This window comes from Odontomachus brunneus, unplaced genomic scaffold (assembly GCF_010583005.1).
Source record: "Odontomachus brunneus isolate Ranch 3 - 2012 unplaced genomic scaffold, Obru_v1 Obru_scaffold_097, whole genome shotgun sequence".
NCBI classification, from domain to species: domain Eukaryota; kingdom Metazoa; phylum Arthropoda; class Insecta; order Hymenoptera; family Formicidae; genus Odontomachus; species Odontomachus brunneus.
The window spans coordinates 708997-732793 of NW_022639547.1; the positions used below are offsets into that span (position 1 = coordinate 708997).

Below are 23797 nucleotides of genomic sequence, written 5' to 3' on the forward strand. Positions count from 1 at the left end.
ACTTATTGAGGATACTTAATTCTATTTAAGTAATTATATCTATATATCTCTTACCTTTACTCTTTTTTCCATATTGTACAATTTTGACAATTTACTCATGAAACTGTTGAACTTATGAAAATGAAGAGAATCCATTTACATCACTGTCATGTTTAATAATATATAATACATTTTTTGTATATTTTGTACGCGTTTGAAACTAGATCTTATGTAAGTAACCATATGAATAAAGTGTCTTCATTGAGAATTAAGATATTAATTATATTTACAAGTGATTCTAATGACTTGTGTGCTCCTTTATGGAAGGAAAACATGCAACTGTATATTTTACCAATATCAGTAAATAATAGATCTGTTCTTTTTCGAAGGACTTTCTGGACTGGTGTATACTGGTGCAGTAAGTTAGAGCAAAACAAGTATATTTTGTCTTCCTCTAATTGTTAGAAAATAAAAAGAACAGACTAAGGTCCAGTTCCACAACCTCTAGTTAACTTAATTGACCGGTTATTCTATTGGACTTGACCAATCGCATTTAGCGTTAAGAAGAGTTAATCAGAATTAACCAATCACTGTTGAGACTTAACTGGTAGTTAAAGTTAAACGGAGATTGTGAAACTGGGCTTTAATGATGTTATTTCTTAAAGTGCTTTCAATTACTTTATACGATGAAAGGTTATAGTAATATTGAACTAGTGTTTAGAATTAATAAATTCACATCTCGTTTGTATACTTATGTAAAGCATAAATGTATGAATGTTCGTTTCGTTAATATATACATGAACGTAATGTAAGAATTAAGCGTTTATGCGAATGTATCTTAATCGATAGTTTAAGTACGAAAGCCCGTTTGTAACAACATCGTTTATGCAGTGGATTTATTAATAAACTTATTTTGTTTAGAATTTAATCTTACCGTATTATAAGTCGTATCTCTCGCCAGTCGATAATGATCTCCCATTTCGAATATCTTCACGTTCTAAGAGCCCGTCCGGGAAATAACCGAGCAACGAAGAAAGTTTACACGAAATTCGTGTAAGGCCAAGTTCCACAACATCCGTTTAATTTTAACTACCAGTTAAGTCCCAATAGTGATTGGTTAATTCTGATTAACTCTTCTTAATATCAAATGCGATTGGTCAAGTCCAATGGAATAACCAGCCAGTTAAATTAACTGAAGGTGTGGAACTGAACCTAAAGCCAATAGCACACGGTGCTTGTTTTCGTGCTGGATGGAAATACTCTGTTTTGATTGGTGTATTTCCATCCATTTAGAGAAATGCACTAATCAGAACAGAGTATTTCCATCCAGCAAGCAATCCAGCATGAAAACAAGCACCGTGTGCCGCTGGCTTTAGAACCTTTCGAATTTCGCAAGTGCCTCATTTGTTCTCCGTAACTGCACCGAGTTGCACCGGCTGCACTCCAGTAGGCATCCATACGACCCCTGGCGGAGACACCTGTAGCAGAAATTTTAAAAAGTGCAGCATAGCTCAGAAAGTGCGATCATAAAGAAGGCAAGTTCCGCATGGCTACCTGCACCTTGCGACCGCAACAGGGCGCGCAGGCGCACCGTTCAAATCTCCCTGCGATTCTGCGCGCTCGTCGCGCTCGGCAGCGCTCGGGCCAGTTCGGCTACGTTCGCCGACGAGCTAGAGAGGAGAAGAAGAGGAGAGCCAACGGCAGTGCACATTGAGAAAGCCCGTCGTAGGCTGTCTCGACGTGTATGTTCTGAACGCTCCGCAACATGTTAATGAGTTCTCGTCAGCTCCCAACGAAAAATTCACGTGGTGTATTCAGTATACGAAGGAAAACCACTAGTGCGAGACATTTACCCTCTTGATCGAGTCTTTCACGTAGTACCAATTGTGCAATAAGCAAGCTGAGGAACGATGCCAGGCAAAGGGGGCAGAAGAGGAAAGTACGGTGAGTACTTGAGTACGCCTCGCGAGTATCTCCTGTGTCGTATTATCTCGCATCCTGTCTCGATCCTGTCTCCAACGTCTTCGCCGTCGGCCGTGAATATCCGAAGGACGAGCACGTGACGCGCTCTCTCGACGTTATTAAATTATCGATCGGTACTGCACTTGTCCGTCTATCCGTGTCTAATCCGCTCCAGTGATTCATCGCGCCCGTGGATCTTATTTATTTGCACGGCTTACGTCACGTTGCGCCAAAGCGCACATCTTTTTTTCTGTCTCTCTCTTCGCTTCGAAGGAGATTCGGTCCCGCCTCGCTGCTTTTTCTTTCTTTTTCTCTCTCTCTCTACTTCGCGCGCAATTCTTCGCGTCCCGCTTCGCGTCCAGCTCGATTCTCCATGTGATTCTCATGCCTCCACTTCGGTAGAGCACATGGCGACTTCAGCACGCGGCTGGCTCCCGGGTTCGCTTTCCGGGACGAGAAACGTGAAAGATGGATCACAAAGATTCGAGAGACGCGAGCGGAAATTCGGCGAAACGCCCGAGGAGGCATGTGTCGAGGGCACGTGTGATCTTTCTCTCTTGAGAGGTTATGAGAAGTCCGAGGTCGCGGATCTGTTTCTCTCTCTTTCTCTCGATATCATTTTTCGCAGAAAACATCGATTTCAGCGACATGCAATTCTTGTCATTCTATTACGAAATTTGTACTGCCCTCTCTTGTATCTCTGCGATATATTCTCCCCTCTCGTCAGATTTGCAAATATATATCTCATGCACAGAAAGCACTCAACGAGCGAGATAAATATATATATTCGCAACATAATGCAACCGAAAACAAACGGAATCAGACTATGTGACTCATTCTTCAATCGCGATCGAGTCAGACGCGAGTAAGATTTTACGCAATCGGCAGCAATGGGCTGCCATGCTCTCTCTCTCTCTCTTTCTCTCTCTCTCTCTCTCTCTCTCTCTCTCTCGCGCGCGCGCGCGCTCGCTCGCTCGCACGTTTCTTGAGTTTATTAATACGTCGTTGCAGCTCTCCTCTGCAGATATTCGTTCATCTTGCTCGACCAGATAAATACATTTAATACGATAAAAAAATCCTTATTTTCTCGATCGCGGGACTTTCTGTCTTTTTCATTCTTTCCGTGTACTTTCCTCACCGGATAAGCTGCGAATCTTTGATACTCGAGTTATCTGTTATGATGAATCGTCGTTTCTCTGTGTTTTTACTCATCCGCACGCGCCGATAATTCGGCGACATTCGCGTCGGCTACAATCTCCTTCAGTCGATATTTATTTTCGCATAGCATTTTTCTTCTTGCAAACATCAGGATTAATCTGATGAATCTTCTCGGCGACACCATTACGCCGTAATCCGCGGTGTACAGCCTTGAGCTAAATATATCGCAATTTTATTGCGATCTCTGGACGTATTATCTGTTTTAGGGTTTTTTTTCTACTTTGAACTTTATTTTGTATTTGAAAAAGCCCACAGCCGCGATAAATTACGCAATTCACGGCGTTTGTTACAATCACGGTCTGCTACGCGACCACGCGCGACCTGGTAATGCAAACAGGTACAACAGCTGTGGATTTCGCATTACGTAACGTGACATTCACTTTCAGCTGTTATTATTTTTCTCTCACGACTCGAATTACCTATCCACCTACCGGTTTCAGACCTGCAACACCTCGAATCAACATACCGGACCCTGATCGTTCGCAATCGAGCGTCAGTCGGCGGAAAGTCGCTCTTTTCACGATGCGTCACGATCGATTCGATGTTAACAGTCGCGGACTGTCAAAATATTTGCCGACGATCGCCACGTATATCGGCGGAGATGCATGCGAAACATATGCGTGACTCCTAGACGCGCGCGGCAACGTGGCTAATAATTCGCCAAGCACACGCGAATCTTGTCGGGTCGTTATCGCGTGCGCTAATTGGCTTTTGTTAATCGCAATTAACCAAGGTGATCAGATTTCCCGTCGGACACTTCATAAACGTGGAGTGAAGAGGTTGAGAAAAAATATATATACAGATGAAGCAATATTTCACTTGTAGACTTATGAAAAATAATTTAACAACAATAAAGGTCTACTATATACAATAAAAATAGAGATAAATGCTAAGATAAAATTTGTTATCCTTATTTAAAAGTAAGAAGGAACAAAGCTACTATATTTACTGGAGCTGTGAGTTCTCTCGAGAATGTCTTGCTTTGTCAGGAGCATTTAAAAAAAAATCTTCTGAGTCGGAATAAACCAAGGCCAAACCAGTTTGGTCGAATCCGAGGCGAAGGGTGAAAAACCGCGGAAGTGTCCTGAGAAAAGAGGGACATCTAGTTTAAATTAACACGTAACACACGGAGTCTCTCGCGAATAGCTTGACAATGCAGCAGGTGAGAGGTAGGGAATACGCAGGTTGAGATTATCGCGTTTATCTCGGTACGCTCGGCGCCAAAGGCGAAACATATGTTTCAACCTTATGTGCTTGGTCTTGCCGACGGCACAGGTCACGGTGGAAAAAGAGCTGAGTTAACATCCGACGAGGACTCCGTCTACAATGACGCGTGTAGCGATACCAGCGGCCAGTCCGACAATCGTAGCGTGCTGGAGGATGTGAATGACAACGAGGTGGACGAACTTGCGCAGCAGGAGGCGTTCGAGGAGAAGCTGAGGGAGGCCATCGACGGCCTGACCCAGAAGAGCGCCAAGGGCCGGACGATCTGCTTCAACGGGATCGAGAAGATCTTCGCCATCAAGTACATCCCCGACTTCGTGGAGGACAGGAAGATGACCATCGCGGACTCTGTGGAGCGCGGCCTAAAGAAGGGACGCGGCGAAGAGCAATCCACGGCGGCCAGGCTGAGCACCCTGTTATGCGTTCAGTTGGGCGCGTTCGAGAGCGCCGAGATGGTCTGCAGGGACCTCAAGTCGACCCTGACCTTCATCGCGAGCGACAATACAGCTTCCGTTCATGCTCGCGCCGAGGTAATGTATCTTGGAAGAGAGAGAGGGTGAGAGAGAGAGGATGGATCGATATTCATTTCTTCGGATGCATATATAGGAATATGAAAACGATATATTACGGTGGGTTGCGAAACCTTAAGCATAATGAAGTTGGGAGCTCATTGAACTCATCATTGCCACGATAATAATTTAATTGATAGTATATGAACATTAAATAATAATAATTAATAATATAATTACTGGACAATTCCGTCAATAACGACGGGATAATTTTAATGTTGACAGTTTAGCGAGCCCCCAGCTTCATCGTGCCCAAACCATTTCGCAATCCACTGTCGGTACTGTCGGTAGGAGAAAGACAGCAACGTTTTTTACCTCAATGAACTCGAGAACACGCCAACATCAAATAGGCGAATGCATCTCCTGAGAATCTCTAAAGAACGAATATCCTATCAGATACGAAACTCGTTGAAGATAAAGAGCGTTGCAGTCTTTCACTCACTGGCTATAAAACCTCGCATCCGCTCCTCAGCGATCTCGATTCTTTATGGCTGACGTTGACGAAATGATTGCAGTGCTGTTGGGCGCTGAGTATGAACCAATTCTTGTCGGGCAACGACGCAGACGACACCATCGAAATTATGCAGCTGCTATCGTCTATTTTCTCCGGATCCTATCTGAAGGGGAACGGCGCGATCGCAAACATATCTGCGGACACGGCGGCGCTACACGCAGCGGCTATCTCCTCATGGACTCTGCTTCTGACGGTCATGACTTCCGCGGACATCTACAATTTGCTGGCGAGCGACAAAACGAACAGTTACATGCCGTAAGTAATCGACTGACTGAATGCGATTGATTAGCCATCGTCGTTGTGTCGTAAACGTGATTTTTCTCTCAGTTCTCTCAATCGATTGCGCGAATTGCTGGAATCACCGCATCTCGACGTACGTTTATCGGCCGGCGAGGCGTTGGCCGTGGTGTTCGAGCTCGGCCGCGACTTCTCCTGCGACTACGAGCAGGACTGGGCGCTGGATCTCGTCGAAATTCTCAGGGAACTCGCCACGGATTCAAACAAGTTCAGAGCCAAGAAGGATCGCAAACAGCAACGTGCTAATTTCCGAGACATTCTGCGTTACATCGAGGCAAGTTGAACTTTGTTCACAATGGAGGCTATCCGTCTATTTTGAGGAATTGGAGATAGAGGCGTTAAGACGTTTTCGCTTTTCCAGGAAGATGTTGTTCCGGAGATGCACGTGAGATTTGGCCAGGAGATCTTGTACTTGGAGGGATGGTGCGCGAGGACGCAATATAACGCCTGCTGCCGATTGTTGGGTCCCGGTATCAATATCCATTTAGCTGAGAATCAACTGCTGCGTGAGATCTTTCACCTCGGCAACAAAGTTCTACCTATACCATCGTCCCAGAAAACAAGCAAATTAGAGAGGGTAGGTGGAAATTTGTGGAAGTGAAATTTGGAAAAGTCGCTGTTACCGTTTGATTTCATTGAGAAGTGAGACTAAGAGGGCGTTTTCTCGGTGCTTTTGCAGACGCTGATGAACGCAGCCGCATTCAAGGCGCGCACGATCCAACGCAACAAGAACCGTGACAAACGATCCGCAGCTATGGCACCGTAATCGCTTCTCACTTCTGCTCCTGCCTGTCTAATTCTTCTGTTAGCGTAATACAGATATTATTCAATTTCTTATTTATTATAAAATTCTATAGCGAATTATGATTTTGCTCGGTACCTCGGGACTGAATTGCACACGAATTCTACTCCACATAGGTTCTCCATTCACGGGAATTTTATAATCCGTATTAATAGTCGTTACATGAAACTTGTCTCAAATGAAAGATATTCAAGTACAATTGAAATCTGAATATCTTTCAAGGCCCGTCTACAATGGAAGTAAAGTATGGCTGTAAGAAGTAAGAGTAATAAATTGACCAATCACAGTCGAATGTGAGAAGAATAATCGACTGTGATTGATCAATTTCTTACTATTACAATCACACTTGATTTACATGATTGATCAATTTCTTATTATTACTTCTTATAATCACACTTTACTCCCATTGTAGACGGCCCTTCAATTTAGATAGATGTGTATAAGTTATATACATGTGTGCATTGGTGTGTATTATACAAGTGAATACATTTATATTGCATAGTTATTTGGCAGAATATTTGGAAGGATTTGTGTAGTAAATTCTATATATCCTAATATTATCAAAGATTGTAGGCCGTGATATAATCTCGGCTTACAATCTTTGATAATATTAGGATATATTGAATCACTATACAAATCCTTCCAAATATTCTGCCAAATAACTATGCAATATAAATGTATTCACTGGTATAATATACACCAATGCACACATGTATATAACTTACACACATTTATCTAAATTGAAGGGCCATCTACAATGGGAGTAAAGTGTGATTGTAAGAAGTAATAGTAAGAAATTGACCAATCACAGTCGATTATTCTTCTCACATTCGACTATGATTGGTCAATTTATTACTCTTACAGCCATACTTTACTCCCATTGTAGAAGTAATAGTAAGAAATTGACCAATCACAGTCGATTATTCTTCTCACATTCGACTATGATTGGTCAATTTATTACTCTTACAGCCATACTTTACTCCCATTGTAGACGGGCCTTGAAAGATATTCAGATTTCAATCCAAAGTTAGATTAGTTATAATTTGTCAGTTAAATCGCGACTACAGATATAAATATCACATATATTTCTTGTTTTTTTTTCGAAGAACTTCCTAAACTGGTGCAATAAGTTAGAATAAAACATTTTGTCTCATTCTAATTTTTTGTGTCAGTGCACACTACTTCAGGAAGTTCTTTGAAAAGAAAGAACAGATCTATAATTCAGTTGGAAAACTTGGATTCAACTCTGAATGAAAATCAAAGTATCTCACATGAGAAAAGTCTCAGATGGCAATTATTAATACATGCCTATGTGATGCGGTTAAGTTGCTCGCGTTCAGCAGGTACATTAATAGGTCTATTCGTTTTCGAAAAAAACTTTTGAACTAGTGTAACAAATTAAAGGAAAAGGAAGTACATTTGTTTCTCCAACTTATAGCATTAGTACAGAAGTTCTTCGCGAAAATAAACTGACAAATAATATTAAATAAAATCCAGCACATATATGCATATATATGCATGCATATTCGATATATTTATGTATATATGTGCCAAGAGTTAAGTACATGTACATATGACATAATGCTGATAACACCGATCACACACGTTCGTCATAGTTAAATTACTTGGATTTTATGGAGCGTTTTATTGAACTCTAATATCAAACGATGTGACATGTTTTATTGTTACTTTTGATTATCTCACTGTTATCTCTTAGATACGTGTTGTATCTGTTGATTTTGATAATCAAATTGATTGTATGATATTTTAACAGCTATTGATGAAATTGTTGTTTTGTTTGGAAGTAATATAACACGGAAAGGATACACCATTGGTCGGCAATTATTTTGCATATTAACAGTAACTATGTTGTAATTAACTATATATGTAATTAAGGTGTTCAAGATATTTACTAGCGTTGTACATAATTAAACGTAAGTTATAGTGACATACGTTCAAATAAACAAGAACATAGATAGAACGTGAGCGTGCAGTGATTCTGTTTACCTGGTTTATTGGCTGTTACGCTTATTGTTCCAACAAACTTATCCGTAGAACAGTCCAACGCGTATGTTATATGCGCCGTTAAATATATCGATCACAGTCATTTCCATCGTGAAACATTGCGACATCGTATAGCAGAGGTAACGTCTCAAATAAATACACATATTTCCTGTCTCTTTTCGTGATGTATCCGCGGTATAACAATCTTTACAATAACAATTTATAGATATATATAAAGCGTATCGTAAAAATAAAATTAAACATTAACACTATATATAAGCATTCAGTCGTGGTGGGCAACGATCTACAGCCTTATTTCTTGCAGGAGACGCATTAGTATAAAAAGAATTGCCTTTTTTTTTTATTTTTAACGCGGCTAAAGTTCTCTCTTCCTCCATGCTCTACACAGAGAAGTGAGCGTCTCGCGATGCAACTACACATGCATATTGACCGTTTGCTCTTTAAACTCTTTTTCGGATAGCATATGCCATCGATAACGCAGTATCTTTGATACCTCCCTTTCTGTGCTCTCGTAACTACGACTATTTACCTTAATCCATTCGTGATGCTCGAGCGACCAGTCGAGAATCCTCGACCAATTTTTGTCGCATCTTTTCAGCACCACGTTTCGCCGCACATACAAACAGCGCAAGCGTTTCGCGGTGGACACGATTTCCAGAATCGTGGCTGTCGATATCTTGTCGTGGATCATCTGTGGAAAAATGTGTCGTCGTGAGTTGACTATGTGTGTGTATATGTGTGTGCAATAATAGATACAGTGACAGCGCGAAAAATTTGACTCAAGTTAATATGTATTACACATATCGAGTGTTTAGCGACAGAACCGATCGAGTTTATGATAAAGTTCACTTTGGGTATGAGATTATATCTCAAGACGAATTTTACGAATATAACGGCTCGATCTGTTCTAGCCGAACATTTCATGTTTGATGTAAGCTGATTTGTTGTTCGATTAGATACACGAGAAAGCAAAATCTTTATCTAGAAGAATCCACATGTAAAATAAGTCTGAAGTGAGGTCTAAAACGGTAGTCGGAAGGAATTTGCACTCACACGTAGCAAGAAAGCCTTTCACAGTGTGAAGGGTACGAGCGCATGCCAGTATGTCATAAAGGCGTTGTTAACATCAGCGTAGCAGTTTAGAAAGAGTAAGTTCACAGGCGAGTCAGAGGGTCGATTCAAGTGGAAAATGCTACCAGTGTATGCAGTTGCGGGCACATTTTGCAGAATTGCACCAGCGCCTCGTCCAATCTCGTCGCGAAGCTCCTGTCCATGTAATACCTGGTTATCCCTTTGAAAGCGTACACTCGTATCGTTGAGTCGAAGAACGCTCCGTGGGTAAGTATCGTGGACGGCGAGATCTGTAAAGACAGTCATATGAATGGCGATCTCCACCGCGAGTCTGCCACTATATTTATCGTTAATCTACTGTTAGCTCGCTGACCTGCGTATTTGGAGTATCCAGAATTATACTATGACAGGGTATGGCGCTATGTTCTAGCAGGTCAATGGGCAAAAGAATATCCGTGGCCTTGTGATTCTCTACTTCGAAGTGTACCTTCAGTTGAGGATTATGTGCCCTCATCTTTATCCATGAAGATCTCTTTGGCTGGAATCAAATATTCATAATGGATATCCATATTAACGCATGATTGCTGCACGCTAAATGTGCAATACTATACGTTGAGAGATTACTGGATACTTTAGTTGTATAGAATTATAAATGTATAGAATGCTGCATCCAGAATTTCCTTAACATAGAACTGTTGGAATGAATAAATTGCAGTTACCAATCTTATGGTTGTGTCCTTCGGACTGTATCGATTCTGCAAAATATGTAAGTGTTGCAATTTCGTGTAGCCTATCAGCTCTATTATATCCTCATGCAGATTTTGCGGACTCACGACCAAGACCTGGAAGAGACACATTGTACACTTGATTTATTGTCGAAGAGTTCGTAAAACGTTCACGGTATGCTATGTGCTTACGTTTAAGTTTATAAATACTCCCACATGCAGCAACGGGCAGTTGTAACGCGTGGTGTTTATCAGCACCAACTTGGACAAGGTCTGAGTGCAATTGGTGCAAATGTCGTCCATCAGGTGCAAGGCTTCTTTGCTGTCGAGCATCAGATCAATCAGTTCTAAACACCTGAGATTCTGCAAGTTTCTCATGAGCCTCTTCAGCGCTTCGAGCAGCTTGCCGCCTGTGCCAAAGAGCCTAATTCGATCAGGATCATCCCTATTTGCCATGTTACAGGGAAAGGTGAACTTAAGCCTCCTTATATAAGTACCCACACCAGCCACGGAGGTATTGTCCGAGCCCTGGTTCTCGGCATACCACGATATCATGTTCATGAACTCGTAGAGATTGTAGAAATTCAGCATGGGCTCGAATATGAGTGAACGAAAATTCCTGCCGACCTTGTTCAGGCAAGTGGACGTTCTCATGTGATCTAGGACATACTGCCAGCCACTGTAGTAGTTGAACTTGCCCCTGGTGAGTGTGGTGTCCTCCAGAGTGAACGTACGCCATACATTCTGCAGCTTGAAGGCACGATACCACGAACGGCATACCAAGGATGCATAGTAACGCTCACGGATTGTCAGGTATGAAAATATCTCCTCCAAGAGTATATCAGGAGTCTGATCCCAGGAGCTATAAATCCTGTCTTCATCTGTGTCCTCCTCCTCCAGATCTATGTACAAGGCTGTGCAGAGAAGATACATCTTATTAATCGATCAAACCCACCTATCACTTATCTATTCAAGCACTGCATGTTTTCTCCCCTCATATCAGCGCCCTATTTTTACGTTTACCTTGAAATGCAAATTATTTTTAGACGATATTAATGTCAATTCTGATTATAGATTAATCCTCACGGGTTCTCATCGACTGCTCGCGCACACCAAGGGCAATCATCTCCCATTGCCGGCGTTATTTTTCACGTTTAGCGGCGAATGAGAAAAAAAGGGGGGCTGCGAGTCGAGTGCTACATCGAGAATAAAAATTGCTCTACTACGTATAAGACGAGACGGTCGTGTCCCTCTTGTGACAACCGTTTGATGCGCCGTCCAATTAACCAAGACGCAGAATCGACACGCATTTCTGTGTCTTCGACGTGAATCTGCGTACAATTTGCAAAGAGCATCGGCTTTCTCGGGCCGCGAAAACACGCAGTGCTTCTCCGAGAGCGAAATATCGATCCCATGTGAATCATTCTCGCGAATTTCTCGGGAGAGAAAGAGAGAGAGAGAGAGAAAACGATCGCACGCTCACCCTTATCCTCCTCGTCGAACTTCCAGCAGCCTTTGTTCATTTTCGTTGCAATCGATGATCATCGGTGTTACATTAAAATAACGTATCTCTACGATGGAGTATTTATATGTGATATTGCTAAAAATATACCGAAAAAACGGGAAGGGGCGATCGCTGCGAGCGATGGCGCGTCGCCATGACGTGCCTTTAAATCATGACTCGGACGAGCCGTCGTTTTTGCCATCCATGTGCGATGAGTTTTTGCAGGTATTTTGCGAAAAAAAAATCACCTGCCGCCCATTGTGTGCCGATGTTCTCCATGTTTCCCTCACATCGCGTCATTCTCGCTCGAAGGCGATTCCAAGAACAGATTTATCAAGAATGTAGCCTGTGCTTCGTCGGCCAATCACAGAGGCAAACAGAGATAGAGGCAGCGAGAGAAGGATCACGCGACCGATAGAACCTAACCTAACCTGCAAAACTACATTACGCAGAGTATGCGTCTTAACCTCAACTTGCTTTCGTGAACCCATTTCTCGTTGAAAGTTCGCGTACTCTAACTGAACGCGATGAATGTGACCGGCAAACTGTGTCAGCTGAGGCAAGCGCTGCGAAGTTGTAGGTATGTGACGCCCAAAAATTGCACGACGTAAACACATATAGAAGCCGGTGTCTCGTTGATTGTCGTACTGTATTTAGAAGTAAGCAAAAATAAAATTGATTTTCCGTTTAACATCGCGAGAGAAAGTAACGAAATTCGTCTATCTATGCGTCTCTTAGCGATTTCTCGTTCCTACTGTTTTCATTTCATAAAAAATTCAATCGATAAGGTAGATGTTTCAGTAAGTGAACCTTGTCTTACTGATTGTGTGAAACATTAATATATTTATATTTATATTATATACATATTATACTTCTGAAAGAAGGGAAAGAATTTTTGAGAAATTCTGTTAGATATTTTTTCTATGTTAATTTATAATATTATTTAATGATTATTTAGTCATTGAGCCTGTACTGGATAATTGGGTCATGATTCATTTTTTCAATTACTGGTTCAATTACTGGTATAACTACATTATTTAATATTTCATTAAAGTTATAATAGATATTTATTGATAATTTTATTTCCTATTATTTTTATTACTGACAAACCAAGGTTTTATGTAAACATTAGTGTTGTTAGCAGTTCTATTAATTATTTATTAATAAAAATGTAAAATTGATCATGCTTCCTTACTAATTCAATCATTGTGACGTTTACTCTCTTTTAAATAGTATTCACAATTTTTGTAGGAATATACATGTCACATCTCTTGTAAAAAATGTGTCTGCATACGAGGGTCCTGGTAAAACTACCGTCACATTTATCAGTAAGGAAATTGGCCCTAGAATCCTAATATCTAAATGCAATAAGGTGAGCTTGATATGCTTCGTTGATTCATTTAGAAAGTTGACATTTCAAGCAATTGATTGGTATTTTATATAACTAATTGACATTTAACAGTGTCTTAATCTATTGTTCTGGATCGTAATTGATTATTTTATTTTGAAGGATGGATTCACCTTGCACAATGGCATGGTAATACTAGGACCAACAGTGCTCTTCCCAAGACAAGCTCTCTGTTGGAATATTGCATCAGCAAAGTATATAAACGACACGACTTTGTCACTGTTTACTGTTCTGGAGCCTAAACCTGATCTTCTGATTATTGGAGTGGATAGCCAATACAATCTCCAATTTATCAGAAGTACACAGAAGCTTATGTACAAATATAACATCACTGTGGAGATATTACCTGTGTTTCAAGCATGTAAAGTATTCAACTTTGTGAATGAGGAAGGCAGATATGTCATAGCAGCCTTAATACCACAGCAGTCTGCACATATGTTACCGAGAATAGACATGAAAAGAGCAACTAATTCCGACGATCCTAAAAGCAAAAGCAGAGAAGATAGGACAGATAAAAAACTAGAATAATCGTCCATGTACGTTAAGTTTAGGATAATTTATTGTATAATAAAGTTAAAAAAATGTCTATATTGTACTGCAATAGAATTTCTCTTGTTTGCTTCTATGTCTGTATCTCATCAGTTACTTTCATTTGCATATTTGTGCCAACAATCATTTCATTAACTGCATCTCGAAACGATACATAGCCAATAAAACAATCAAATTCATATTAATGAAAAGCGCATATTCGGGATTTGCCTATGGTGTATGGTCTGTTCTTTTTAGCTATATTTCTGAACTATTACAATGAGTTAGAGTGAGAAAAAATTATACTTGTCTCATTTTAACTTACTGAACTGGTTCAGCGGTGCAGCTAAAAAGAACAGACCGAATATAATGCAGAATGTAGAGGGCTCCTCCTGCGCTTCAGCTAAAAAAGAGAAGGAAGTTGGTACTTAGTGATAATCCTTTGAGTTATCTCTTATTCCGTATAGCATATATCTTTGAATTTGCATGTAAATATATCGTTATCTTATTTACATCGTTTACACTAATGTTTTATTTGATACGACACAATAAATTTGTAAATAATTAAGTTTTTAACAAAGTGATAACCTAACCTGCAAGTGACAGGTCGTACGGCTTCAGTAATGAATTTACAGATAATATTGTTTCTGTAATAAAAACAAGATATATATATAACATATTTTGTTGTCAAGATAAAGTGGAAATTATTTTGAAAATTATTCATGATAACTTAATCCAACCTGCAAGTGATGAGTTGCGACTTCAATGAATGAATTTGCAAATAATGTCACATCTGTAATTGTAAAAATAATAAGATATAAAAGATATATTTTTTGTCAAGATAAAGTGAAAATTGTTTCAAAACCTATTTATCAATTTGGTTTTGTTATTAAGTAACGAGGTATCATTTATTGTCAGTTTTTTCCTGATTTTATAGTGTATTTTTCCCTGATATTCATAGACTACCAAGATGAACAGCTCAACAGATCCGCGGCGACCCGACAAGGAAGTTCGCTACAAACCGCCCGGCTCGAACAATCAAAATCAGACGCAAGACGACCTGACGCCAGATTACATGAACGTCATCGGAATGATCTTCAGCATGTGTGGTTTGATGATGAGGCTGAAGTGGTGTGCCTGGGTGGCGCTGTACTGCTCCTGCATCAGCTACGCTAATTCCCGAGCCTGTGAGGACGCCAAGCAGGTCCTCAGCTGTTTTATGCTGTCGATATCAGCGGTCGTGATGTCTTACTTGCAAAATCCTAATCCCATGACGCCACCGTGGGCGAGTGCTATGCAGTGAACAAATCTATCGTGTGATTCCACAAATGACTCACTTTGTTAATGTTTTTCTATATGTGAGTGCGAGAAACCTTGAACATTCGTAATGTAGAGTGTATGATAAATGTTGAATTAAAAGATTATTGTTTATCTTGTACAGAGAGATGTCTAATAATGAACGAAGTCCACCAGTTCATTGCAGCAATACATTATTATTCATCATGAATGTCGAGTCCACTCTGTCGATGATTCTTATGACGCAGTCATTGAAGGAACATGCAGACAGGACTGTGTGCGCAATGTGTACTGAGGTGACCTTCTATATTCATCGTTTATTTCTTATAAATAATTTATATTACATTAGAATATCAACTCTCTATGTCCTGTAAGCCTCTTCTAAGGGACTCTATAAATATTACAAGGAATCAATAAATATTACATTTTTCTAAGCGTACCGACTAGATATACTGACTAGAGTGAAACGCCGTCTACGACGCGTCCAGTCTACTTTTTACATAAATACAGCGACGTCGAAGTTCCGATTCCTTGAATGAGCAATTTCTAAGGAGTCGTATGTTCGACGATCGCACCGGATCCGACTACAGTCGCGATGATACCTCGCGAGAGGTTCGTCATTCGTGCATATCATGTCCTATCCCGCCTCTTATACTTAGAGTAACTCGCGTGGATCGATAGAAAAGTATCGACGCTTAATTTATCGCGACGTAATCGGCTCATATGTTAGAGCGTGTTCTAACGAACTAAGAACAGTATCAAATTATATCAAAAGATCGGGAACGTAGAGACTGCGCGCGAGATTCGTCTTCAAAGCCGCGTTTAGAAATGTATAAAAAAATCAAATGGTCTCTCTACCATATCTCAAACAATATCGATGCAGAATAGGCCGCTGCTGCCATGTACGGTGCACGCATTAATCCTAGAACTTTAAACTTAAAAAAGTTAGCTCTAAATAAATTTTATCTAGCGCAATTTCATTTGTTCATAACTGTCGGGAAAATGATCAAAATCCAGTCTTTTTTCCTTTCAATCGGTGTGGAAAATATTGAGGAATAAGCATCTTTTGGTTGAACAAAATTATAATGAATAAACAAAGCATATTTTCAAGAACGGTGATATTTGAAAAATTGGTCTGGATAAATCTTATCTGCGTTTAGGGTTTTAGGATTAATCGTGCTAAAAGATTTCTAGCTGGGGGAACACACACTCCTTCCTCCCCGTTGCTTATCGTCACGATAGTAAGACCGCGACAAAAGACCGAACGTCCCGAGGGAGTCACAAATGGCTTTTTATTGCATTATATTCAGTTTTGATAATCGAGTAATCACGTGCTGAGACTGGAAGATGATTGAGAAAAGACCTGAGAATCTATGAGTCGAATAACTCAAGAACAAACAATTCAAACGTATAAAAAATTGTTAAAGACGTCTCGCAGACATTTCAATTTGTTCAAGAGTCTTTTGGACATTAGTGTCGCTTAAACAAGTCGAATAGAAACCCTGAGACTGAGAGGAGGAGAAGAAAAAGAATTAGAAGAAGAACAGAATTTTTGGCACACGTATTCGCACGTCACTAATGCTAAATGTGCCTCGTGGTCCTCGATTGGGCTTATTCCAGTTCGCTAAACTAAAGTCCTCTCGCAACGTCCCTCCCAACTGAGGCTGAAGAGATCGTCGCGCATAGAGTGTCTCCAACCGACTTCTCCATTCGATTCAATCTTTCTCGGACTAAACGCTGCTTTCACCTCGTCCTACCAACGTGATAGGGTACACGTATTTCTTCCGTTTGGCGCTGAAGAACGGCGAGTTGTGCTGGCCGGTGGTCGGCGTGGGCGACAGACCTCGAAGAAGCGGTAACGAGGCGTCGCCGCCGCTCACGCCCGTGGCGTCGAAGCGCTTCTTCCACTCGGCGCCCAGATCTGTCGCCGGCGCCATAAGGCCTTTGCATTCCGGCGAGCTGCGCACGCTGAGGAAGACATCGTTGCTGCTGTCGCGCTGGCCGGAGGAACCCTGAAGAGCGCGAGAGATCAGTCATGCGGCAATAGATGATGCGCGACAAGTATCAGATGAGTGAAGAGGCAGATCAACCTGCGTACGTACCTTCGCCTCGTAGAAGTCCAAACTGGAGCCGTTGGTGTCGTTCTCCTCCTCGTACAGTTCCACCTGCACACGATGCGATGTGTGAGAGTTCCTCGAGGAGTGCGACGACGTGCGGGTCGACGAGTTCTCCGACAGGTCGTCCCTGCAGCACGCTGCTGTGCACATCCGTTGCTCCCTGCAACCGCACAAAGCTCAGTAAACAAGACACCACAGCTATTCCGATCAGAGCATTGCGACAAATCTGATATCAAACATCTTTGCATTAATTTTGAAATGGTTTCGAAAATCGTTAGCCACGTAAGAGATATTAATACCAAGATCTCTGTCCACCTTAACACCGTCCAAGTTTTGTCTAAAAAAATTCTTATAAAACTCTAATTCTTAAGTATGTTTATATAGTTTGCCCAGTTCTTAAATTTGTTTGGTGGTTTGCAGAAGTCTCGGGACACCTTGTGATATGAATATGATGACGATCTGACGGCAACAACAATCACCTTCTGACGGTGACAGAGTCTCGTCGTCTCGGTACAGGCGGCGGAAGACCGGCGGCGGCCAGGCTCTTGGCGCTCTCGTAGCTCGCCTCGCTGTTTCCGCTGCTGCTGTTGCCGCTACCACCGCCGTTGTTACTGCCCGCGCGCTCCCCCGTCCTCAGGAAGTAGTTCCTCGCCGAGAGCATCGCGTAGTGCAGATTGTTCTTCAGGTCGTCCGCCGCCGTTGACAAGTTTCCCGGAATCTTGGGGGTACGTCGCATCGGCCGCGGCGCCGGCACCACCGGCGACGGCGGACTGCTGGAGGCCTCCGAGAGCGTCTCCGGGGTGGCCAAGGGCGCCGTGCGGTCGTCCCAATCGTGCCGGCGACCGAACCTTCTCGTCGGCGAGGCACAGAGAAGAAACAGAAGGTGATTACTCCGCACTTTCCGTCATTAGGACCGAACGGCGCGAGCATCCGAAGAACATCCAGCCACAGAGGAAGACATCTGAGACGTTTCTTCGGACGTCGCGCCGTTCGGCGCGGAACACTTCCTGCGCGACGTCGCGATTATTTGCGAAGATTGCGCGCCGTGATCGCTCATGACAGCGCGGCGGCATCTCGATGCGATCACGACATTCTCAGGCTTTCAGGTGCACGACAATGCATTCATGATTTGAGGTGAGGAGGATTTAGAGAGCTCTAAGCGAGAGAGAAGCGAGAGTGTGAACGAGAGCGTGAAACGAAAGAGCTGCGCGAATTCATGTGAGTCCGAGCGACAGATGAAGAAAAGCGGATGTGTGCGATTATGTGATTTTCCCGATCGAATGCCCTCCTGCGCTACTCACAACATCAGGCACATTTCTCTAACGGGTTTGGCTACCGTCCCCCCTTCTGCTCTTTGTGTAAGATCATCGCGCACTTTTTAGCGGATCGTATTACTTGACAACGAGAAGTGCACACACACACACACACATATACGGTGACGCATCCTGCCGATTAACAACGCGGTCAAAACGCGGCTCATCGCCATCGTCACCGCTTCGCTTCGATCTCTTCTTCCACTTGTCCATCACACGTCACGTCGCGACACGACGCGTTCAACCCTTCGCGATCTGAGAGACGAGTCAGAGAGCGCGAAGGGTCTTTCAGGCGCGCTCATCGTTCTTACGGTTTGCTTTCGTCCGGCCGCGGCGTGTTGAGCAGCTCGCTGGCGAGGCTCATGTACTCCCACGGGATGCCTCTGGAGTCCACGCTGAGCTCGCGGCCGGCCTGGGGAAGATCCGTCGGGCTCTGCAGCGACGTGAAGCTCGTCTCCAGGCAGAGCCGGTGCGGCGGCGTGCTGGCCAGGTTGCCGCCGCCGAGTGTCCGACATCTCACCGGGCTGGACGGCGACAGCAGAGCCCGCATCTCCTGCTCCTGCGCCTCCAGCTCCAACTGCACCTCGACCTGGTGCTCGCGCGCCTCCGACGCCTCCGTGGACGACGCGTGGCCGGACGCCAGCCTCTGCGGCTTCGCCGGTCCCAGGGTCGTCACAACCTGACATACGCGCGCGCCCGTAGTGCATATAGTGTGCTGGTAAAGCTTGTTGGCGCGCAAGTTGCGGTCGCCAAGTCGCAGGTACAAATCGTCAGACTCGCTGAGACTTGCCCTCGAGGCTCGTTTCTCCGTTAACGAAAGATTTTTCATTGCGCGTTGTGTTACTTCCACGTTGGACAAATAAGACGAATAATAATGTTTCAAATAAGGGGCAAACGTACCGATTCTTCGTGTTATTTCGGTCTTTAAATACGAATATTTAAACTCTCAATATGAAATATACGTATATATTTCATATTTATACTTAAAACAAAAAGAATGGATCAGGTATCAGGTACGTGTGTTCGGGCATTCGTACTTTTATCTTAAAGCAAAAGTTTGCTTCAAGACCTTATCTTCGTGGGAACTCCGAGTTTAAACAAATTTCTCTCGAGATTGACTCCATCAGTCGAGTTAATTAAATGAAAAAGACAATCAGAGGAGACCACAGTTACGATTACGAAGTTCGTACTTGCAACTTGTCATCTCGGACCCCCTCGCTGGACCGTCGCGCATATTGCGCGACTCTCTTGACGAACACTCTTCTTCGTCGAGTTCTTATCGATCGGTTGACTTAGCATCTAGCTAAGTATCTGTCGGCTTTAAAAAGGGAGAATCCGCGTCGCGGGTTATAGTAAATCTTTAGGCAGAAATTGAGATTCGCCGCTTCCGGCGATAGCTCCCTCTCCTGCGAGCGATCTCTTCTTGAGGTTTTCGTTTTATTTCGTATTCGCGAATGGACCGGCCGCAAATCAACCTCGACGGCCAATTTACGTGAATACGTAGTAGCTAGCCGAGTGACCGCAAGACATTTTACGCGGACGATATTCCGGGATAATAGATCCTAGCTACCTTGCTCGGGCAATCTTCTTCCCCTACTCCATCGCGGAACTCGGTCGCGAGACGGACATATGTACGTTCTTCGTGACACAGTAAGCCTGTTCTTTGTAGCTGCGCTGCTCAACTGGTGCAATATATTGAAGTGAGATAAATATATGTTTTCTCACTCTAATTTATTGCACTAGTTTAGCAGCGCAGCTACAAAGAACAGGCCTAGTGACTCGGCCGCTGCTGTTGATCGAACGAGGAATCGACACCTGCTCGACCGTAATCACATTCAACATGCAAACCAGACGATACTCTCGCTAAAGTCCACTCTAGGGGGGATCAATAGGGCAATCGACTCTAGTTGAACGCCGAATGCACAATGAGAACGATATGATCGGTCAATGCGTGATGCGCATGCATTTGTGTCGGTGTGCATGCTTGTGTGTAAATATGTATGTGTGTATTCTCATCAGAAGCTTGCAAAAGTTCAACTGTCGAATTTCTGTTATCAATATATATTAAAAATGAATTATTACAAAATTGTACTTACTTGAATGTTTTTTATATCGTATATTCGGTAGATCGTTAGAGATTTACTTATTTTTTAAGTTTACGCTACAATCTTAGTCCAATTTCATAAACAACGTTATAGAAAAAAATATAATTTTAATGTATTGTAAAATTTTCTTCGAAATCATCGACGAACTTTGGCAAGTCTCCAATATATATATATATATCGATATATGTGTATATAAATGCGTGATGCCTCTCGATTCACGACGATCAACGTTGCGCCAGGAAGTGCCTTACCCTCTTGTAGAGAACGCGACAGCCGCGAACGATCACGCGACCTCGTTGCGGTCAACGAGAATCTCGGACTCGGATTCGACCGATATACATTACGAGACGATGCGCGCGATATCCCCAGTCCACGAGCTTGTTTCGTCCGGAACAACCTCGCCTTCGTGGCGGCGGCGGCGGCGGCGGCGATCCAAGTACCTTGTGTCGCGGCGCGAGGAGGCCGCTGCAGTGACGTGGGCGTCCGTCGGTGTAGCCTGATGGTGATGAAGCACCACGACGTGCGAGGACAGGTGATCGGCGAGGGGCTTTCCGAAGGTCGCAGGGTCTATTACCGCGATGTCTATGTCCGTAGTGTCGGCCCCCGCACCGGTCGTCGCGCAGCCCCGATCTCGGCACGCCAACACCTGGTCCATACCGCACACACACCCTCAGCCAGCTTGGCTCGCTCGGCCGAATCTCTCGCGGATATCGCGCGGAGACGCGCGTGATTCTCGTCGCGGCGAGACCGACTCCGCGAGGATCCGACTTGCAAGTCGCATCAAGACTCCGCTCGATCGCAAGATCCCGGGGAAGTGGGAGAACCCGAACTTCGTGAAAAGATCATCGTTAATTTATACATGCGACTTTTTCCGGGCACATCGCGTTTGCCCTGCCGCGGAGTCCGCACGATTTGTAACTCGGGTCCTTGACTATTCTCCTGGATTATCTTGGGGGCGAAGAGACGATTTCTCTTCTCACGGTGCATAACGCTCTACGCGTTATTCTCGAGAAGAAGAAAATGAAGAATCTCGACTCTATACACATTCAGTGCATTCGTCGAATGTACGACAAGAATACGAGTCAGTGTTGAGAGGAAGAGAGCAAACTACTATAGAGCGCATACGACAGCGGAAGACTATATACGGAAGAGAGTAGTAATCACACACACACACACACACACGCGCGCGCGCGCATACATACACACATACAATAGTAAAATAAATTAGCGAAAGAAATGCACTGAGAAAAAATGTCTGAAGATTTATTTGTAAAAGAGAATTAAAAGTTAATTTTTAAATAAATTTTATTTCCTCCCATATGAAATGAACTTTTATTCTATACAAATAAATCTTGTTTTTTCTCAGTGTGCTAAATCTCGTACATTGAGAAAAAAAATATTTGAAAATTTATTTGCGAGGTATAAAGTTTATTTTTGTGAAATTAAATGTATTTCTCCGTGAAACAGACTTTTATCCGGCAAATAAATTTCAGGAGTCTCCTCTTTTCAACGTACGGCGAACACAAGTGTAATTAAGCTACTTAACGCAACTCAAATCTACAAACAAATCGGTCAATCTGAGCGAGCGGAGTCGAGATATTAATCACTCACACATCGATATTTGCGTACAGCTCGACACGCGCGAGACGCTTGAAAACGAAACCGATCACGTATAGCACGTACGGACGGACGCACTCCTTTGAGTATTCCGCGTTACATTTGATTCATATCACGCATACATCGATACACGCATACGCATGTAGACGGCATACGTGTCGCATCGTCAAGCGTCTCGGCGCGACGAGACTCGGGAAGCTATCGGGAAGCCTCGTCGAATGAACAACAACGATCGTTTCTGTGGCAGAAAGTATATGTATTGATCGAAGTAGCATACATCGCAAATTATACAGAATGGAACTGTTACGGAACTGTGCATCCAAAACGACCGACCAGCAATAGCAAGAATTCACTCTCGTTTGTAAATCGACTCGCATTTCTCGCGGGCGCCGTAGAAAAATATAGAGCGCTTCCCAGCAATGTACACACGCGACACTGTGTAACACAGTCACTCACACAGTGTACTGCGTTCCGTCGCTGGAAAGTTACTTGCATCGCACCGATGTGCGTCTTCGTTTCGCTTGTACTTTAGTCGTTTTGCGTGCAATGGATAGAAGAGACAGAGAAAAGGAGAGAGGGAGGAGAGAGAGAGAGAGAGAGAGAGAGAGAGAGAGAGAGAGAGAAAAGAGCGTGAGGAAGAATAGAAAGATTGATCTCTTGTGAGAAAACGTACAAGAGACGCGCACGGATATCATTGAAGCGTTTGCTTCAATGAGCGAGCCGACAATGGTCAACCTATGTCTAATAAACGTGCGTCGAATTCAATCGGTCCACTTCATTACGGACTTGAATCTGAAGGGAAACAATCGCCCGTTGATTAATCCATCAATTTATCAATCGTGCGATAATTGTACGTATGTATACACGGAGAGAGATTTACAGCGGAAATTGTTACAGAATTTCTTAGCGAGGATCACGTCGACACTTTCTGCAATAATTGACTATACATTCGTTCTTCCATGCGCACTATTCAGCTGAAACGTTTCATGTTTCAACTGAAACGCGCTATTCAAAAGTTTCCTATACGTTCTACCGGGTTTAAAGTTGTGAAAAACCAAGAATTTAACTTGTACAAAAGGAGAACCATGATATTTCTTTTGTGCGATGATCCTTCTTTACGAAGACATTTGTCAGAATGTAAGCGATCGACGCTGTCTCTTTCTAAGCGGAGATCAATTAACACGCTTCCCACGCTCTCCCCGTAACGACAGATTGAATTCTCGATCGTGATTGTTTGTGCCAAGCGATTCCTGTGCGAGATTAGTGTTTTACGTAACGAACGAACGTGTAACGATCACGCTCGCGTGCAAACGATAGCGGATTCGCGTGCCGCCGGTTGGCCACTTTCGGCCACAGACGATGGAGCTCATGCATTGTACGAGGGCATGCACGTCAGTCCTATTACTCTACTTAGGCGATAATGTCGGGGGAAGTAGTAAATACAAGAATACTCAGCGTACACGCGTATTTTGCGAGGTAGCGATATCGTAGACAATAGTGAGGTCACTATCCGCGGTATATTC

At 43.1% G+C, this 23797-nt stretch overlaps 4 protein-coding genes across 14 annotated transcripts in view; 2 read left to right on the top strand and 2 right to left on the bottom strand.

Moving 5' to 3' along the window:
• The first annotated feature begins 1675 nt into the window (after positions 1 to 1675).
• LOC116848701 (interferon-related developmental regulator 2) lies at positions 1676 to 7388 on the top strand. The gene is made up of 6 exons (XM_032825035.1): positions 1676 to 1923; positions 4435 to 4913; positions 5468 to 5721; positions 5794 to 6037; positions 6125 to 6340; positions 6443 to 7388. Exons 1-6 carry the CDS (start codon positions 1890 to 1892, stop codon positions 6527 to 6529), a joined length of 1314 nt encoding a protein of 437 aa, XP_032680926.1. The 5' UTR covers positions 1676 to 1889; the 3' UTR covers positions 6530 to 7388.
• Positions 7389 to 8042: 654 nt separating this feature from the next.
• LOC116848700 lies at positions 8043 to 12248 on the bottom strand. Of its 2 annotated transcripts, none has more exons than XM_032825034.1 (6): positions 11870 to 12248; positions 10579 to 11300; positions 10381 to 10503; positions 10035 to 10199; positions 9787 to 9951; positions 8043 to 9281 (listed from the first exon to the last, which is right to left on the bottom strand). In XM_032825034.1, the coding sequence occupies exons 1-6, from the start codon at positions 11907 to 11909 to the stop codon at positions 9003 to 9005; spliced, it is 1494 nt and encodes a 497-aa protein (XP_032680925.1). In that variant the 5' UTR covers positions 11910 to 12248; the 3' UTR covers positions 8043 to 9002. The 2 variants fall into 2 exon arrangements, 1 of the variants encoding a protein (XP_032680925.1); XR_004379001.1 differs by having other exon boundaries at positions 9132 to 9281; positions 9644 to 9951.
• Positions 12249 to 12257: 9 nt separating this feature from the next.
• Positions 12258 to 15556, top strand: LOC116848703 (protein Asterix). Of its 6 annotated transcripts, XM_032825037.1 has the most exons (4): positions 12258 to 12470; positions 13142 to 13262; positions 13401 to 13834; positions 14788 to 14925. In XM_032825037.1, the coding sequence occupies exons 1-3, from the start codon at positions 12418 to 12420 to the stop codon at positions 13824 to 13826; spliced, it is 600 nt and encodes a 199-aa protein (XP_032680928.1). In that variant the 5' UTR covers positions 12258 to 12417; the 3' UTR covers positions 13827 to 13834; positions 14788 to 14925. The 6 variants fall into 6 exon arrangements, with proteins under 6 accessions (XP_032680928.1, XP_032680934.1, XP_032680931.1 ...); XM_032825043.1 differs by lacking the exons at positions 12258 to 12470; positions 13142 to 13262 and adding an exon at positions 15268 to 15556 and having other exon boundaries at positions 13687 to 13834; positions 14788 to 15184; XM_032825040.1 differs by lacking the exons at positions 12258 to 12470; positions 13142 to 13262; positions 13401 to 13834 and adding exons at positions 14073 to 14246; positions 15247 to 15556 and having other exon boundaries at positions 14788 to 15184.
• The window catches only part of LOC116848699 (sn1-specific diacylglycerol lipase alpha), a 72189-nt gene continuing 63811 nt past the window's right edge, over positions 15420 to 23797 (bottom strand). For 4 of the 5 annotated variants that reach the window (XM_032825032.1, XM_032825028.1, XM_032825029.1 and 1 more), the window contains 4 exons: positions 18864 to 19231; positions 17719 to 18087; positions 17225 to 17399; positions 15420 to 17134 (listed from right to left, as the gene is read on the bottom strand). In XM_032825032.1, the coding sequence (XP_032680923.1) occupies positions 16853 to 17134; positions 17225 to 17399; positions 17719 to 18087; positions 18864 to 19231 (1194 nt within the window). In that variant the 3' untranslated portion in view covers positions 15420 to 16852. Of the gene's footprint in view, positions 17135 to 17224; positions 17400 to 17718; positions 18088 to 18863; positions 19232 to 21097; positions 21304 to 23797 lie in introns of all 5 variants that reach the window. The other variant, XM_032825033.1, reaches the window with a different exon arrangement.

Bases quoted from the DNA above. Each gene is read 5' to 3' on its own strand.
- LOC116848701 (XM_032825035.1), top strand. From the start codon at position 1,890: ATGCCAGGCAAAGGGGGCAGAAGAGGAAAGTACG. The intron at 4,914-5,467 runs GTAATGTATCTT...AAATGATTGCAG, and splicing joins CCGTTCATGCTCGCGCCGAG to TGCTGTTGGGCGCTGAGTAT. The intron at 6,038-6,124 runs GCAAGTTGAACT...TCGCTTTTCCAG, and splicing joins ACATTCTGCGTTACATCGAG to GAAGATGTTGTTCCGGAGAT.
- LOC116848700 (XM_032825034.1), bottom strand. From the start codon at position 11,909: ATGAACAAAGGCTGCTGGAAGTTCGACGAGGAGGATAAGG. The intron at 11,301-11,869 runs GTGAGCGTGCGA...TTCTCTGCACAG, and splicing joins GTTCGACGAGGAGGATAAGG to CCTTGTACATAGATCTGGAG. The intron at 9,952-10,034 runs GTCAGCGAGCTA...CTGTCTTTACAG, and splicing joins TGGATACTCCAAATACGCAG to ATCTCGCCGTCCACGATACT.
- LOC116848703 (XM_032825037.1), top strand. From the start codon at position 12,418: ATGAATGTGACCGGCAAACTGTGTCAGCTGAGGCAAGCGCTGCGAAGT. The intron at 12,471-13,141 runs GTATGTGACGCC...CAATTTTTGTAG, and splicing joins CAAGCGCTGCGAAGTTGTAG to GAATATACATGTCACATCTC. The intron at 13,263-13,400 runs GTGAGCTTGATA...TTTATTTTGAAG, and splicing joins TAATATCTAAATGCAATAAG to GATGGATTCACCTTGCACAA.